This window comes from Meles meles, chromosome 4 (assembly GCF_922984935.1).
Source record: "Meles meles chromosome 4, mMelMel3.1 paternal haplotype, whole genome shotgun sequence".
Lineage (NCBI taxonomy): Eukaryota > Metazoa > Chordata > Mammalia > Carnivora > Mustelidae > Meles > Meles meles.
The window spans coordinates 107695411-107714996 of NC_060069.1; the positions used below are offsets into that span (position 1 = coordinate 107695411).

General features: G+C 37.8%; 1 protein-coding gene across 5 annotated transcripts in view; it reads right to left on the minus strand.

The window, feature by feature from the left end:
* BBX (BBX high mobility group box domain containing) overlaps positions 1-19586 on the minus strand; it is a 275675-nt gene that overhangs the window by 15996 nt on the left and 240093 nt on the right. For 3 of the 5 annotated variants that reach the window (XM_046002282.1, XM_046002279.1, XM_046002280.1), the window contains 4 exons: positions 15997-17005; positions 14893-15031; positions 11696-11844; positions 159-248 (listed from right to left, as the gene is read on the minus strand). In XM_046002282.1, the coding sequence (XP_045858238.1) occupies positions 159-248; positions 11696-11844; positions 14893-15031; positions 15997-17005 (1387 nt within the window). The remainder of the gene's footprint in view (positions 1-158; positions 249-11695; positions 11845-14892; positions 15032-15996; positions 17006-19586) is intronic. The other 2 variants (XM_046002284.1, XM_046002283.1) reach the window with 1 other exon arrangement.

A 19586-nucleotide genomic window follows, 5' to 3' on the forward strand; every position in this document is an offset into this window, starting at 1 on the left:
GTCTAGAAATCGTGAATATGCCTGCATTAGGAGCCGATGACACTAAAGCAAGCCAAGGGGAGGAAAAGGCAAAGGCGGTGCACAGAAGCATTACTCAAAGATGGATTCACAATGGAGGTGGCCAAGAAACCTTGATGGAGGATGGAAGGCACCAATACCTTTTTCCGGAACATTAGGCTTCTCCTTTTTGTGCTTATATTTGCTGACAATTTTGTGGAATAAGTTCTTTTTCTGAGACTGGAAAGGACCTACAGACAATATTAATATAAATATATTTTAAATTGACAATGTTTCATAAAACAATACTGTGTGTTCCTAAACAATTACACCCTCCTCCCCCCTGTGGTACAAGCAAACGGAGTCACAAGAAATGTCATCTTGCATATCTTTACTACTCTTAACCAGCGCTCAACACCCTTCCTTGGGATTATTTAAAAGACAGTGAAATTTTCCTTCGGAATGTATTGGGCAGAAGCCCCCATTAGGGCTGGGACTTCCTAGCAGAAACTGCAGATTTAGTAACCAGAGACAGACCACTGTCTGTCTCTGCAGAGTAGTTACAGTTTTTAACAAAGACACAATTTTACTTTATTTTAGATACTTCAGTATGGTGAAGGAAAGGATGGCGGGGCATTTCTTCTCTTCCAAGAAAATGGTTTTCATAATAAGAACAGCACTTTCAGGACAATAATTGGCCTGATAGAATCGGATAGCTTTTTGGCCTCTTCTGAGGTTATTCTGGGAAGAAAACGTGCTTTAAAAAAAAGAAAAATATTTGCCCCAAAAATCAGGGTGGGAGGGGAGAGAAGTCTCAGATTGTATCTTTGTGTCCTCAGATAAAGGAAACAGAACTAAGATTTGTCAGTCACCCAGTCAGAAATGCCAAGAGCAGCACTGACCTCCCCAAAGCGGCTTCTTTCTATACTGTGCTGATAAATTCCTGTGGGAAACGGACTCAAATCATTTTATGTTAACTTCTATTAGCTCATCCGTTAATGGGGATAATCGAAGTGGCTAACTCGAAGAGTTGATGTGAGGATTTAAGGACTTAGAGACTCTATAAGCTGCCCCTGCCCACCTGGCAGCATCCATACCTATGTGCCCTGCCCTCTTGCAGAAGGCAAAAGACTTCTCCTGCCTGAAGTAGACAACTCACTGGCTCTTATGTTCACCTATATCTGCAACTGTCACCAGTTTTAGAATATTTCCATCACCTCAGAAATAAATCCATATCCTTTAGCTATCACCCTTCCCTATCATTCCCTCTCTCCCTGAGCAATCACTAATCTACTTTCTGTCTCTACACATCTGCCCATTCTGGAAATCTCATATAATGCATCACGTAATACAGTCTTCGCTTTCTGGATTCTTTGACGTGCTATGATGTTTGCAAGGCTCATCCATGTTGTAGCATGTATCGGCATATCACTCCTTTATAAAGGCTGAATAGTATTCCACTGTATAGGTACACATTTTGTTTATTCACTCACCGGCTCACAGAAATGTGGGTTGTTTCCACCTTTCAGCTATTATGAATAATCCTGTTATGATTACTCATATATAAGCTTTTTGTGTGGACATGCATGCTCATTTTTTGGGACACATACCGAGCAGCGGAACTTGCTAGGTCATATGGTAACTCCATATTTATAAACCTTTGGAGGAACCGCCAGACTATTTAATATCCTCATCAACACTATGACCTGTCTTTGATTATGACCTTCAGAAGGATGTATTTCTCTCATTATAGTTTTGATTTGCATTTTCCTAGTGACTAATGATGCTAAGCATCTTTTCATGGGCCCACTGGCCATTTGTATACTTCCTTTAGAGAAACATCGATTTTGATAATTTGTCCATTTTTTAAACCGAGCTTTCTTCTGAGTTTTAAGAGTTCTTTATATATTCTAGTTAGAAGTCCTTTATCAGATATGTAGTTTGCAAATATTTCCTCCCATTCTGTGGATTGTCTCTTCATTTTATTAGTATCATATGAAGCACAAAGTTTTAAATTTTTTAACAGTCCAATTTATTTACTTTGTATTCTGGTGTCACATCAAAGGATCCGTTGCCAAATCAAAGGTCACTAAGATCTGACCCCTATATTTTCTTTGAGAAGTTTTACAGCTTTAGCTTTTACACTGAGGTCTGTGTTCCATTTCAAGTTATTTTTGGTATAATTCCTGAGGCAAGTAAGAGTCCAAATTCATTCTTTTGCATGTTGTTATCCAGTTGTCTTAGCACCATTCTGAGAAGATTAATCTTTTTCCCATTGAATAGTCTTACCTTCCTTGTTGAAAATCCGTTAGCCAATGATATAAAGGTCTACTTCTGGGCCTCAATTCTAGTCCATTAACCTATATAACTACATTAGTACCATACTGCCTTGCCTCCGGGTTTTTGTAGCTAGTTTTAAAACTGAAAAAATTATTTTGGCCATTCCGAATCTCTCACATTTCCAAATTTTAGAATCTCTTAGTATTGGGGCACTTGGGTGGCTCAGTCGTTTAGCGTCTGCCTTCGGCTCAGGTCATGGTCCCAGGTCCTGGAATTGAGCCCCACAGTGGGTTCCCTGCTCGAGGGGAAGCCTGCTTCTCCCTCTCCCACCTCTCCTGTTTGTGTTACTTCTCTCACAATGTCTCACTCTGCCAAAAAAATAAATAAAATCTTAACAAAAAAATAGACTCTCTTGGGATCTATAAAAGAAGCTGGAATTCCAACAGGGATTGGGTTCAATCTGAAGGAGTGTTTCCATCTTAACAATATTAAGTCCTCCAATCCACGAACATGGGATTTTTTCCATTTATTTTGATGGTCTGTCTTTCAACAATACTTTGTAGTTTTCAATGTGTTGTAGATCTTTTGTTAAATTTATTCCTATGTTTTATTCTTTTTGATGTTAAAAATGGAATTGTTTTCCTAATTGCATTTTCAGATTGTTCATTGAAACTGTACAGAAATACAACTGATTTTTTTTTTTTTTAATTAAATTCCAGTTAGTTGACATACTGTTCAATATTGGTTTCAGGAGTAGAGTTCAGTGATTCTCATTTACATATAACACCCAGTGCTAATCATAACAAGTGCCCTCCTTAATACCCACCATTCATCTATCTCATCCCCCCATTCCTCCATCCCACCCTGTTTCTTCTCCATAATTAAGAATCTCTCATGATTTGTTTCCCTCTCCTTTTTTTCCCCCCAGCCCTTAATGTTCATCCATTTTGTTTCTTAAATTCCACATGAGTGGAATCATATGGTATTTGTTTTTCTCTGGTTGACTTATTTCACAAAGCATAATACACTCTAGTTCCATCCACATCATTCCCAATAGCAAGATTTTATTCTTTTTGATGAATATCTTCTTTACCCATTCATCAGTTGATGGGCATCAGGCTCTTCCCATGGTTTGGCTATTGCTGATAATGCTGCTATAAACATTGGGGTGCATGTATTCCTCTGAACGTGCAATTTTTTTATCCTTTGGGTAAATAGTTAGTAGTTCAATTGCTGGATCATAGGGTATTTCTATTTTTAGCTTTTTGAGGAATGACCATACTGTCCTCCAGAGTGGATGCACCAGTTTGCATTCCCACCAACAGCACAAGAGGGTTTCCCTTTCTCTGCATTACAACTGATTTCTGTATCCTTCAAACCTGCTGAACTCATTCATTTATTAACTATAGTAGTTTTCTGGGGGCATTTTCTGGGGGCAGGTTTTCTATATAAAATGTCATTTGTGAACAGGAATAGTTTTACTTCTTTTCCACAATACACATGTCTCTTGTTTCTTTTTCTTGCCTAACTGCCCTGGCTAGAACCTCAAATACACTGTTGAACAGAAGTGCTCAGAGTGGACATCCTTATCTTTTCCCCCACCTTTGGCAGAAGCATTGTCTGTCACTATTAAATAGGATGTTACGGGATTTTTGTAGATACTCTTTATCAGGTTGAGGAAGTTTTCTTCCACTCTGAGTTCGTTGAGTATTCTCATGAAATATGTTGGATTTTGTCAAATGCTTTTTTTTCTACAGCTATTAAGATGATCACATGGGTTTTCTGTTGTTGTTTTTCTGATATAGTATATTACACTGATTTTTGGATGTTAAACCAACCTTGTATTCTGGGAGTAAAATCCTGCTTGGTAACGGTATACAATTCTTATTATATATTGTTGGCCTTGGTTTGCTACTATTTTGATAAGGAATTTTATGTTCCTATTTTTAAGAGCTATGACCTGTAGTTTTTCTTGTGATATCTTTGTCTAGTTTTGACATTTGGTCATAATTGGCCTTACAGAATGAATTAGGAAATATTCCCTCTTCTAATTTTTGAATGAGTTTGTGAAAAATTGATTTTAATTCTTCTTTAAATGTTTGATAGAGTTTAGCAGTGAAGCCTGGGCCTGGTTCCCACCTTCCCCCCCCTTGGTACTTTTGTGATTACTAAATTCAATCTCTGTAGTAGTTATTGTTCTATTCAGACTGTCCTAATTATCAGTTATCAGGTAGTTTGTGCTTTTCAGGAATTGTCCATTTCATGTAGGTTATCTAATTAATTGATATATAACTGTGGTATTCCTATATTAATCTGTTTCATTTCTGTAAGTCAGCAGTAATGTCCCCTATTAGACTTTTTATTGAAGGAACTTAGTCTTTTCTCCTTTTTAACTGGTCTACCTAAACACTTCTCCAATTTGTTGTTCTTTTCAAAGAACCAGCTTTTGGTTTTACTGACTCTTTATTGATTTTCTATTCTTTATTTAGTTTTATTAATTTCCTCTCTAATCTTTATCATTTCCTTTATTTCCTTCTTCCTTTGTGTTTCATTTGCTCTTTTTCTTACAATGTTTAATGTAGGTCAGATTATTGATCTGAGATTTTTTTTTTCTTGACATATACATTTATAGCTATAAACTCTGTTCTAAGCACTGTCTTAGTTGTATCCCATAAATTTTGGCATGGTGTATTTCCATTTTTATTCATCTCAAAAGTATTTTCTGATTTCCTTATTAATTTCTTCTTTCTTTTTATTAATTTTTCTTCTTTGACTTATTGGTTATTGAGTATATATATGTGCTGCCAAAGTGACTTATTAGCTATTTGGAGTGTATTGCTTAATTGCCACATATTTGTGAGTTTCCCAAACATTTTCCTGTTGTTGATTTTTAATTTCATTCCACTGTGATCAGAAAATACCATGTGAATTACTTCAATCCTTTCAAATATATTGGTCTGTTTTATGGCCTAGTGGACTATTCTAGAGACTATTCCAGTGTGCACTTGAGAAGAATGCATATTCTACTATTGATGGATGTTTTATATATAGGCAAAGCTTGGAGATACTGCAGGTTTGGTTCCAGACCATCGCAATAAAGCAAATGTCGCAATAAAATGAATCAAATGAATGTTCTGGTGTCTCACTGTATATAAAAGTTATGTTTACAATATATCATAGTCTATTAAGTGTTCAACAGCATTAGGCCTACAAAAAAATGTACATACTTTAAAAAAATGTACATACTTTAATGAAAAGAGACTTTATTGCTAAAAAGGCTAACCATGGACACCTGGGTGGTTCAGATGGTTAAGCATCCAACTCTTACTTTTGGCTCAGGTCATGATCTCAGGACCAAGCCCTGCATCGGGTTCCATACTCAGTATAGAATCTGCTTGAGATTCTCTCTCTCCCTCTGGCCCTCCCCTTGCTCTCCCTCTGTCTCTCTAAATAATAAAATTAAAATCTTTAAAAAATGCTAATCATTACCTGAGTTGTAATCCCTGATCACAGTTCACCAAAGTATGACACAGAGACGCCAAGTGAGTAAATGTTGGAATGCCCCTAGACTTGCCTGACACAGCACTGGCACAGACCTTCAATTTGTAAAACAACACTGTCTCTAATAAAATGAAGTATACACGTATGTTTGTCAGGTCTACTTAATGCAGAGTGTTCAAATCTTCTCTTTCCCTGTTGATTTTTTGCCTAGTTGTTCCATCAAACCTATTCTTTTTTCCACAGTACTTCTCACCTAACACATTATATGCTTTGCGCACTGTGTAGGCTGGCTCCCCCGCCACACATGTAACCACCAAGGTAGAAGGGTTCTTTGTTTTCATACACAAATATATTCTACACGCTGGAATGGTGTTTAGCAGATGACTGGTTCTGAATAGTATTTGCTGCATGAACAAAGTTCTTAAACCACTGGTTGGCACAAAGTAAGAGCTCAAGAAATTACCTCTGTCGCTATTATTACCAATAACAGTGAGTTGTGCAAGTGTTTTCTGATGACCACACCAAGCCACTCTTTTAAATAACCAAAAGCAAATACTTCTGGATTAGCTGATGGTGGTTTGAAACAGAGATACAATATGCCTTGTTGACTTTTTTGGAGGGGTGAGGGGGAGTGATCAACAAGGGAAAGAAAATAAACAAATACAAAAATATACAGTATGTGTACATGCTACATTAATATTACAGGTATTCTCTATAATCCATTTGCAATCACTACCTCCTATGTATTTTATACAACCCAGGAAATCCAGGGCAGGTGCACCTGAATGATACACAGGCAATCACAGGAAAGAAAAGTGGGAGAATTCAGAAAAACAATTCTGAGACCTCTTAGGACCATAAGGATGGATGAAATGGGTTAGAAAGAAACAAAGGATACATATTTTCAGACCCAACCATACTCAGTGAAATCTGAAAAGTACAATTTAAGGACAAAGCTAAAGATAGAGGTTGTCAATTTTAACATGAGAAAAGAACATCCAGAGTGATTTAGTACACAGAGAATCTTCCGTAGACTTTTATTTTTAAACTTCCTTGCTCCTAGTCATCCCCTAAACTATAGCTATAAAACAAAACTTCAGATAAAAAAGAAAGTGACAAACTTGAAGGAGTAATAGACAAGATATAATTACAGTCACTGAGAAGCAGCGATTTCAGAGTCAAGAAATGAATGATCTGACTTCTGCTCACCACTATGGGGTACATACGTATGATATTTTGTCTAAAGGAAAATAAAGTCAAAATTTATAATAAATAGCACATACGAGGAAATTCGCTACCATTTTTTCCTTAGTTAATTATTTAACACAGAAGCGTACATGGAGGGAAAAGAAAGTAGGAAGTGAAAAGCGGAAAAGAGTTTTAGAAGGAATGGTTCAGGAAGCAAAAAATTGCAATGGTGGGTGCCTGGCTGGCCCAGTCGGTAGTGCACGCCACTCCTGATCTTGGGGTTTTGAGTTCCAGCCCCATGTCATGGGTAGAGATTATCTTTAAAAAAATGCAATAGTCTTTCACTAAACTACTAGGCCAAGTTCTGATCCTATCTTTTTCCCTCATCTCCCTACCAAATTTATTGAAAAAGTGTTTGAATCAGCTTCTACTTCTTTATGACAAAAATCACTTGTTGCTGGCATGGAAACTAGCTTAGGAGTGGCTCTAATTTGGGGCTGGATGGCCTGTATTGTGATGCTATCCATCTTCTTTGCACCTAACGTCACAGCTGGGGAGGAAATTGAAAACCCCAATCTGAGCAGATAAGAGGACTGCCACAGAGACATTAACAGTAACCTTTCTAAAACACTGATATTATTCACAGTTTGCTAAAAATGGACATTTTAGGGTAAGGATCTGTAGTGACACAGGAGCCACTTCAGTATTAGCCTGGCATGGTAATTTCTCAGGGTCTGCAGTTAAGGTGAATTAAGTGAACCTCATTCTTCAGAACTGTTGTAGGGAATAAAGGTTATGCGTGACTCGAATGGTGGTGGCTTACACCCAGGTTCTATGGTTTCATGTGTCTAGGCTATAAAAAGAGCTAAAGTTTCATTCTAAAACTAGGCTGTCATTTTTGTAATAGACACATAAATAATAAATAACCAATGAAGTAATAAATTCCTTTGTCATAATTTACGGCAAAGTGCTCCCAGCAGCTGGGCATGTGGATCTGCTGAGTTAAGTAAGTCTGAGTAAACCCCGCCACAATCAAGTTGGGATGCAGTGAGGGGCCGGAACTACCTCACTGGGCTGGACAAGAATGCCTTGTTCAGGAGCTCAGGATTGTATTTGGTGGTCTGCCTTTTACATCCACAAATGTGCTGTCACCACGTTCCTGAAAGTGTTTGGTGGTGATGAAAGTGCTCAAACAGTTAAAAAGGGCAAAACAGAGAGTTCTTCCTAAAATGGAAGTTATAACTTCCTGATACAAAGAGCCAGTCGGGCTAACATCAGCTCTCGGTCCTCAGTGTGGCTCAACCCCAAACGGGATTCTGTCCTCAACCTTTAATTTTATAAACCTGCTTCTTTTATTACCACTGTGATTTTTTTTAAAAATCTCAAATCCATAATCATTGGAAATTCCAGTCTTAAAATATAAGCATGGACTGGAAGAAAAATGAGGACCGACAGCATGTTTGGTAATAGGCTAAGGAACAATGTGAGAAGACTGAAGAGATATAGAAGGAGAAGTGAAGTCAAGGGTCAAGCTGGGACAAAATCTAAACACTCTAAGTTAAACTCAATTAACTTTTTCCCCATGACCCTACTTTGTCTGAAAATTACTATTCTGTACAGCACTCTGACTTCTGATACTTTTATAAAAAGTGCTTCATACATTAACAATATACTTAAAATAATGTGTCAAAACCTATCTCTTAAGTTACAGTGAAATTTAGACTTACATTTTAAAGCCTTCATTTGAACATACACAAATAACTATGAGAGATAAACCGGAAAACACGGCAGGCTTGGGCTGCCTCAGCTGAACGGCACCAGAAGTTAGATGGATTACAATTTAGTAGGTAATCTGTTCTTAGAAGCAAAGGGAAATTCTTTTCTAGGTTGTCGAGTCTGCCTCCTATACTGTAGCCTGAGCCCAGTCAGAGGAAGGTGGCATTTAGTGATTTTCATCCATTTTTATTGTAGAGTTTCTGACAAGACCCTTTACACAGACATAAGGGGAAGGGCAAAGATGGTGGAGGGACAGTGGACAGGAGGAGACTCCTTGGAAACAGAGATAAAAACAAAGAGGCCACTGGGAAAGCAGAAGTGTAAACCTCAGCAGATTCTATGTTGTTGAGATCTAGAACTATATAAATGCATACATAACCATTTCCTCTCAACACCATTTCAGAAAAACTCTATACATTTTATATAACCTGGAGCAGCTAAAAAGAAGTTTGTAGTACAAGGCAGGGGAAAAAACAATTAACTGTTGAGTGATAAACACATGAGAAACTATACTCACAATACCAAATTGTTGGAGAAGAAATGAAGTTTCCTATGGACACATGCTCTTTTGTTACTAAACTAATGATCTCATATACACAGTTTTTGCTTTGAACAATTCATTATGCAAAGGTGCAAAGAGTCTAGAGTCTAAGGAAACAATCTATCCTCTAAAGATCAGACAATTACAGCACAGCTGGTATGATAATTTCATTAATAACCTGTAGGATAGTACACTAGTGCTGCTAATGCCAAATTACAATTCGTTATAAATGCTATTTCTTTAGTTTGCTAAACAGAGAATATATTAGTTTCTGCTTTATTGTAACAGCATTTTGCTCCATGAGTCAGAATGCAGAGCAAAATCTGGTCTTGAAACACTCTTACCTACGTGATTACTCATAGACTGTAAGGACCCAGTGCCTTGGTGGCTTGAGAGGCGTTAGCAGAAGAGTTAAGATGATACTCATGAGGTATAATCCAAAGCTCCAAAAAGCTATTTCACATCGAAAGAAATACTGTTAATCTCAGCTGGGAGAGGAAAAACATATAACAGATAACTAAGACCCAAGAGAAGGTCTCATGAAAATAGATCCTAACTCAGGGTTTTATAGCTTTACAAAAATAAATCTATTGTTACATTCCCTGATAGATAATTTGGCCAACTTCAGGACTCGAAAATGAATGTCTCAAACTACCAGGACTGGAGGAAGAAAATACATCCTGTACATCAATCAATTAAGTTCCATTTTATTGGCTTGTCAGGTATTTATCAGCAACTTTAAATCCAAGAATTACAGGAGCTCAAGGTACCTGGCATCTCTGGGTTCGTGGACTCCTTTGCCTATACCTAGATGTCCCCAGGGCACAAAGACTGTCACTCCATTTGCTAATCCATTACAGTGCTCAGCTACCTACCTGTTAACAAAGCTACTTTCTTTCTTTCCTACTTACCTTGGAAGATCTCGATACAACCATATTTTATTTTCCCAGATGAGCAAACTTGGTGATGCAACATTTCTTTTTTAGTTCTTTATTCACTAGACTTGTTTTTATTGACCACAGAGGAAAAACCAAGCTAATTCTGAAATCACTTTTACGTTTCTCTCTGCCTTTAATCACAAAGGGGGAATTTTCTTTAGCCATACAGATCTACCTTGAGATACAGATCTCAAAGCGACCCTCCTCAGTTATGTTACTGCAGTGTGCAAAGGGAAGTTTTAGGTCTTGAGGGAGAAAGGTTTAAGTTTCTTCAAAGAAACCATAATTTTTCCTAGACCTTATACAGTCCCTCTAAATCCATGAAATTGTGTCTGCTTACTAATATTTATCTCTGATCATTATCCATGGATGTTAGAATTTAGCAAGATTTATGCAAAGATATATATCATATTATATCTATTCATCCATCCATCTATCTAAAATATACCAAAAAAGGGTCTGATTTGACATGAAACAGGCAACAGGCAGCCACTTTTGTAGGGTAAGTAAAAAAGTCTTCCATCAAATCCTGCACACCAACAGAAACTCGACCACATTGAGTTCATCATCTCTCCATTCACTGTCCTTATAGGAGATGAAGAGAATGAAGTCTTTCACACCTGTATAGAAAACTAGAGGTACATTTCCCCATCAATCTTGAGACCTGAGTAAAATGAGAAGACAAGTTTCTCAATGAGAGCAGTGCCGCCATTTTGGGCAAGACAACCCTTTATCATGCTTGATGTCCTGAGCAGGCTATCATGCTGAGAAGCCCATCCCCCATCCCCCATATAATGGTGGTCTCACACTCTCCAAAACCCCCCTCCTCTGAGCTACAGTGTTGCCCTTGATGAATGCTGATACCCACCCAGGTCATGCTGGTAATTTTGAAAGCTTCAGAAGAAACTGATATTTTTCAAAATGAATATGCTTAAATAATATTTTTCTAAACTTAACAAAACCACTTTTAATGTACTGCTAGAGGAGGATTATTCGCTTTTGGCTTCCTTTTCATTTGGTTCAGACTGTCGGTAAAGAATGGAGTGTTCTGATTAGGCACATGAAACCGCTTCGCAGTCCCAGAATCGAACCTGTTACAGATACAGCTAACAGAGGAACTAGGCTCAGCCAGCAGTTTCTGCTCAAGAAAAGCTCCACATCTCCAAGTTAGAATTCTGGAGAGCAGGAAGTTGAAGACCATGTGTTAACACTTTCAAAACAGCCACACCTTTCAGGGCAAATGTGAAGGCTGAGATGGCAGAGAACAGAGGCTGAGGAGATTAGGAGGGAAAGAAGGGAGCAAGAAGTGAGGCAGGAACCATACTAAGAATCCTGGAAAGCAAGTTAAAATTCCAACTGGTTACTACATCACTGCCTCAATCTAGATCCAATTACGTATCTAGAGGGAGTTGCAGAAGCACAGAAGAGCAGAGAGATGCCAGCCTCTCAGCAGGAAGCATAGCACATATCTAACCTTTGCTGGTTTTAGTCGGTTCTGAGGACATGTTTCCAGTCTTCTTCTTTTTCCTTGGGACAGGTACGCATTTCCGGTCAAATGTAACAGGACTATATTGAGGGAGACTGTTGAATTTTTTTTCAAATTCTTCATCCAGCTTTGCTGAGCTAAAAAGAGAAGGGGGATTACATCGATCAGCATATGACATAAATATTTAAACAGAAAATGATACAAGATAGATTTTAAGATATTCCATTTTAAAACAGGGTCCCCGAGAATAGGGCACTGTTGATAAATTCTGTGCAAGGACAAAAACATCTGTTCAGAAGTGCTTGAGAAGAGTCATCAGCACAGCTTTCTTAGTCAATTCCCATGAAAGGTTATGTTATTGCCTTAGAAAAGCAGAAACGTAATTTAAAATATAAGAATATTTAAAAAAAATAAAAGAATATTTTTGAAATTCTCTCCATTGGCACAGACATTTTTCATTAAGTTCAGTACAATACATATTCCATCCAGACAAGTTTCTCATTCTAAAGGTTCGTATATATGTATCTACATTGGCAAGCTTATTGGTAAGAGGGTATAGATCGGTACTTCTCCTTTTAAGAAAATATTATTGACTAGTACTTGATTAAAACATATCCAACACACAAAGAAAACAAACAAAAATTCTGAATATCAGAAACATTCATGAGAGTGGACCAGGATGATGATAAAGCACTCAACAAGGAAAGCCAGTTTTCAATGAACACATTGGCAGAGAGGCAGCTGCACTTTAATGCAAACCATGATGACTTCAGAAATGGCACCAGCAAAGTTGGGAAATCCTTGGGCTGCTTCTGACTCTCTAAGGCCCGCACCCAACCATGGCAGCATGCCTGCTGGATCCTTGCTGAGACTTATTAACTAAGATGAAACCTAAACAGATGGGAGAAGCTACAGCAGAACGGCTGTGCGTCCTGGATGCAAGATGGAAGGCATTCTGGGAAGAGAGCAGCCTTGAGTTAACTTACAAGAAGCTAACGGCTCATGTGTCAGGCTGCTACACAGGGGTTGTATTTGACTTGTGTCACCTAAAACTGTTCTTTCTGGAGGAATATACAAGAGTTGGGCCGCAGAGACAAGATAGTCCAAAGATCATCAGAACGGTCAATGGAAAAAGGCCGTTACTCAGTTCTATCAAAGCAGGGAAGATGGTAGGTGGGAGCGATGCTTGGTCCTTAAACAAAATTCTTTTCATCCAGTTCAAAAACATTTATGCTAATAGAAAATCAGACAGTAACCAGATACTATCAGAAAGGGATCTATAAGTTTGTGAATTTCTCAGGTAATCTGAAAAACCAGAAGAATATTAGGAAAATGCAAGCCAAAACTCATAAGATCCCTTTGGGCTTTCTTTCCTTTTCTTTTTTCACCTAGAATACTCACCTGTGTTTTACTTGGGGAGGTCTATAAGTTAGAACTGCCAATACTCAGTGAATTTTTCTTGGCTACAAATAGCACCTTTTCTGTGATAAAAGGGGTTAACATGCTCATTTAGGAATCTCACAGAAGACTGATAGGAACTAAATTTCTCATTGTTCATCCACTATATTGGTGTGTTCTAAACAAAGCAGACCCAGTCTAATTCTGACAGATCTATTTAAAGGGGAGGAAACAGCAAAGACCAGAGACTTACTATTGATAAAAGCCTGCAGAAAAACCAAAGTCCCAGTTACATACATGCGCCTTCTTTGGAAATTAATAAAATAAAAACAACCCCCAAACCAATCTCTTTTCAGAGACAGATTTTCAAAAGATTGTTTCACTTTTCTTGTTCCCAAAGAAGACTGGCGGAAACACCTCTCTCACAGGGTCAGCTATGTCTAATGGAGGCATCAGAAACCTTTCTGCTGGAGAGTCTTAAAGCCTGCTTTATTCCCCCAAGACTTCATAATGTCTGCAGTGAGACCTGCTCCTCTCTGCGACTAGACCCACAGGACACTGGTAGTTCCAGAAGGTAAAGAGCACCAGTCTGAACTCAGTGGTCCCATTTTTAGGAAATTCTGCATTTGAAAATACCATCTGATAATAAATATAAGAATTTTCATGTAACTGTTTAAACATAGTGTAGGCAAAACTAACGTGAACTATTTTGGACATTTAAAATATTAGAAAGGAAATACATAATTATAAAAATATCACCTTAAAATAAATAATCCTGAGTATTTCACAACATGAGAAATAATTTCCACTCTCCTACTTTGTGATAACCTAGAGCCTTAGCATTAACCAGATTCTAAAGCACTGTAACTTCTGAGGGGGGAAAAATTATTCCACTAATAGAAACGCAAATATTTATGAATAAACCAAATACAATACTCCCAATGCATGGAATTTGCATAACTTTAAACACACTTATGAAAAAATATGGAAAATATAAAGATGTACTTATTTCTATTCAATGTATTCTTTTTCAAATGGGGCTAATAAGAAGTCTTGAAGGATTTTTAAAATAGTACTACTGAATATGCTGATGCTTTCCTCACCAATATAAAGTACTGAATCTCCTAACAAAATGTTTTATATTAAGAATCTTTGGAATAACATTAAAAATGAAATAATTCTTAATGATTTTATGTTGATATATGTTATTTGCTTGAGACTGCATTTCAACACATAATTACTGAATATTCTCTGTAGCAGGAGAATAGTCAATTTAACATTTTTATCTTACAGCAATAAAATATGGTTTAAACAAAAAAGGTTAGATAGAGGTAGAAACATAATTTTATTTACCTTACATTTAAAGCTGTCATTTTATAAACATGGGTACATAACCTTTAGAAATATTAAATAAAATACGTCCAGTAAACAAAATGGGCAAAATGTAAACATGCTTATAGAATATCCACTGTAAACCTCAGATGGAAAAAGTGTGTCCTGGCAAAATTAAAGGACTTACAATGTCACACCACTAATACATGGTGGGCCTCAATTCAAACTCAGGCTTACATCCAAAATCGACATACTTTATACTAGACCTAAAATGAGAATAAGCATCAGTCACAGAACCACGTTACCAGCAGGAACATGTGATACACTAGATTTCTGTTCTCTTACAGTGCTCGAAGACTAGAAGCGCTGAATGAATACTCAAGCATAAGCAGTTAGTGATTTATGTTTACACTTCAGGTCCAAGCAGTGTGCTGACTGTGCTCACAGGCACTTACCCAAGGAGAGAATCTTCCTTTGGCTTTGTCTTCTTGAACTTCTTGCTCCCACTGGTCCCACTCTGGTTAAACGTCCAGCTTTCTTCATTCCAACACCCTTCATGGTCAGAGGAGTTTCCTTTTCCTGAGCTTCGTTTCCCTAAGGAAATTTAAGGGAAAGAATGCAGTTTGTATATTGGGATGAGGTTGCCTCGCTGACCCTGCAGGTATCATTTGCACGATGCTATTTGTAACTGTTTCAATTTCAGAGTCCTCAAGTGGTTCATGACGGAATACAACAGTCTTTGAGATCATTGGCCTTTCATAACTCAACAGATAGTGTGTGTACTGTGTGACTCCAGAGAGATTACTACCAGTTTTTCCATTAGAGAATCAGACTAAGGTGCAGAAGCCCTTGGCTGGTAGGCATTATTAATTCTAATTTCCCCAAGACTTTATGGGAGTGATATCCCTGGAGAACTCTGTACTCCCAAGGATCTTCATTCAGGCCTTGTTAGACCCATTACTCACAGATCTCTGAGCTGGAATTTAGCCTGGCAAGAGGTAATTCCCTAGCCAGACACTGTATCTTAAAACAGATGAATTTATTTAAAAAACACTCTGTGAAATAAAGGTGTACACATGAACTGGTTTAGTGTTTTAAAGAGCCCTTCACTTCAATTTAAGTTTTGAGTGCCTAATGGAGAGGGCTAGATAAATTATTTGCTTTTGGAGCCTATAGGTCAACATTCTGCCAAATATACTTGCTTGATTCAGGAAATTCTTTCCATCGGTTTTGAAAACCAGACTAAGAGCTCCAAACATGCAGTGCTAATCCTTCAAAACAAGAAGCCAACCCATATCAGTTAAAAAAAAAAAAAAAAAAAAAGCTTGAATTACTTTGAATACATATCCTAAGAACTACCCACAAAAAGAATATAAAATCTCCTCAATGGTGTAGGTAAAATGACAGATGTATGTGAACTACAAGCCGCAAAGAACTGTACAAACGTAAAATATTGTTTTGCTACCATACTGCTCTTTATGGTGGTGCTTCTCAAAGAGTCTGAAGGAGAAATCGGCTAGGTTTCCATAGTCTTTTCATTTTTTGCAGAAGTCACTTACCTCTGTCAACATTAGCTCGCAGAGAGGTGAGCATGCCTTCAGACACCAGGGTTTTATAAAGAGCACCTTTGCAAGACCGCTCAGATTTCCGGGAGCCACAAGTCTCTATTTTTCTGTGACAGTCACTGTCCTCAGGCTTGGCCTGTCCCGATAGGCTGGGTGGTAACACCTCCTCCGTAGGGGTCAACGGTTCTGCTTTTATACCCTCTGGCACCTCACCAGAAATGTTCTTGCTGGCAGAAATACTAATAAAATCTGGAGGTCTTGACTCTTTGGTGGTGTCTGAGGATTTCTCCTTTGACATTTTCTTCTCTCTTGATTTCACTTTTTTCTTTGGTGGCTTGGCATCCAAAATGCTTCCCTTGCCACTTGAGGACGTGCGGACCTTCTTGCGAGGGGTTGCTCCAAGTTTCTCAATGCCCCAGTCTCCCTTTGCAACAGCTTCAATGGTGTAGATGACACTCTCGATGTCAGACTCTGAAGACTGCCTCTTTTTGCAGGTCTTCTTGGGTGTGGATTTATCATTTCCATGTCGATCCATTTTGCTTTTCTTCTTTTTCTTTTTTAGCTTCTCTGGTTTGTTTAATGCTGTGGGATCTTCAATGATCATAATTCCATGTGGATGGCACATGTGATCCTTTCTACTGGGAACGTCGCTTATTATGATCTTGCTACTGGCAGAATAAGAAAAATCAGGGAAGTGACTACATTGTTGATCTTCCTCTAGTTCTTCTTTTTTAATTTCTTTGGGATCTTCCATTTTTATATCCATTATATCCTCCATTCGCAGCTCCTCAAAATTTCTTAGTTCCTTAGAATCTCTCACGTTTTCCTTAGCTGATTTTTCAAATTCTGCTTCCTTTTGTACCCTGGCTTCATCTGTTTTCTCCATTTTTATTTCTCTTTGTTCCTTTCCCTTCTCCAATTCTTTAATTCTTCCACCATCTGATTCTTTTGCCTTTATTAGCTTTGAGTCCTCCATTTTAACCCCCTCTGATGCCAGACACATCTAAATGGTTCAAACAAAAACGGGAGAATAGCAAAAAAATAGCTTATTATGCTATCCTTGAAATTAGCTTAAACTTTGTAAGTCCATACCTCTTAAAAAATAATCAAAACAAACTTTACAACGATCAGTCCACTTCTGCCAAAACTAATTTGAATAACTCAAATTAATAAAAGGCTTTCAGGCATTATGACATAGTCATTAAACTCTAGACAAGCATATACCCAAATTCTCATTTTCCAGTCTTTTTTCTTTTTCTGTGAAAATACGATTTGGGAGAAGGAAGATGGGCCCCAGACTTGGATGGAAGACTGGAGGCTGAGTCTTAGTTTTGCTACTTGCTTAGTTTGTGGTCTAGAATGAGAATGAGATGTTTCACCCTCACTCCTCTGTTGTCTTTGTGTTTTTTTGTTTTTTTGTTTTTTTTTAAAAAGGATGGTAAGAATAGTTGTCTCAAAGGATCCTATGAGGTCTGGAGAAGACAATATACTGATGGCAATTCTGACTAAAAAATCCCCAGACTGTTTAGATGTTTGCCTTTTCGTTTTTCTTGGGGAAGTGAGAAAAACAGCAATATTTTTTTACCTACCCACTTGAAATAAAAAATGAAGAGAGGACTCATTAAAAGACTACAGAAAGTTTTGGTTAATGAAAAAGACATGACAGTCCTCAGATGCTGATAGATACAAACCTGAGGATCAGGAAAGTGCTTAGAACTAAGTGGCGGTGTTTGCTTTTTTTTTTTTTAAGAGTCACTGATTGGCAGACTTGACCTGATCTGACCTTATTGACCTGCAACTTCTGACCAGAACTAACGTGATATTGCTTAGCGTCTTAATTCCTCACACATAATGGGACTCTTCACATGCTTTTGCTATCAGAATCTTCACGCATTTGCATTATGCCCCGAGGGAATTAACTGCATAGTGTAAGATGCAGATACCATATCATTTTCCTAAAATCTGAAAAATTCTGAATACCAAAACACATCTGGCAGCAATTTGGTTATGTTTTTAAACTCCCCAAATTTTACACATAGGACCTTAAAGAAAACTCTTGCCGTCTTCCTAATCCAGCTCCTAGGTACCTCAAAACTTTAATCTAAAGCTATCTGCTGAAATAGGAAACTGCAGCTTACTGTAAAATTTATTTTCAATACCCAGGTTTTCATTCATAAACATTCCCTGCAGGGCTCCCAAGTGCCCGGCCCCTTGCAGGACCCTAAAGATACAAAGATCAGCCCCAGGGCTCAGACTTCCTTTGCCGGGACATGGTTAAATACACCGAGAAGCTTGGAATGATGGTAAATATGGGACCCGTTATTGTTGCCTCCCTTGGGAAAACAGTAAAGAAAATGAAATAAGCCAGCATGCACAGTACCCCTGCTCTTTCTGCAGCAAAATCAAGACGAAAAGATGAGCGAGGGCACCATGGTTTGTGCATGAACCTGGTAGCTGATATGCCTGACCACAACCACTTCTGCAGTCAGAGTAACATCTGCCATCATTAGTCTGAAGGAACTGAAAGGCCAGGAGCAGAAGCTCCATCATGTCAAACACTGCTAGTCTATAATAAATGGGTTAATTTATGTAACCAAAAAATAATAATAATAATAATAATAATTCAAATATCAGTAAGTTCCCCTCTCTGCCTTTGAGGACTCATCATGAGGCTGACGATGATGATTGGGCCAAGGGCAGCAAAAATATTCTTAGCTATCGCTCATTTTACCTATTTTGTATTAGCAACTTAGAAGAAAAAGAGTATTGGGATTTCTGAGCCCCCAAATCAAGCACATGAGTAAGAAATTGATACTTTTTAAGGAAAAAAATCACCAGTTTATCAAATGGCAAATTATCAGAAATGTTAAATCTATAAAACTCATTTTGAAACAGGTTAGACATTCAATTAAATGTCAGATCCTCTTTTACCTCATTTCCCCCCTTAGTACTTTCAATGCATCTCAAATCTTTCTGTGAGAATTATGATTGGTAAGTCTGAAAAGAAAGTGGGGAAGGGGAAAAGAAGGAAGATCATGCAAGTTTTTAAAAAAAATGAACATGACAAGAGCACCCAGCCCTTCCTATCATTCACAGGGAAGATCCAAAATACTGTGGATTCACGACAGAGATATCTCTTTTGGGAAATAACATAAGTTAACTTTTAGACCTCAGCAAGTAACTATGAATACAGGGAACTTCCCTTTAGTAAACCTTACCAGACATAAGACCAAAGCAAAAATGTTATTTTCATTATGAAACACTGGTACATTTAATTTTCCCTGCATGTTTTACTCTCACCAGAGAATTTGCTATTTTGCATCAATTTTGAAATAATTTTTATTTTACTTTCTCGATTATTCTAGCCCTTCATGAATAACTATCCCACATGTAGACAGAGACTATGCTAGTTCTGGAAAGAAGACCTGAAAGGTGTCCTCAACGTGGATTTTATGGTTTTGCAGCCACTATCACTCTGGTGACCTTTAATAAGTCATTCCAAGAGCTGTGTCCCACATGGGCACTGGTTTTTATAGTGGTATGCCAACAGTTTGTATTTGCATAGGTTCATCTTAGCAAACCTA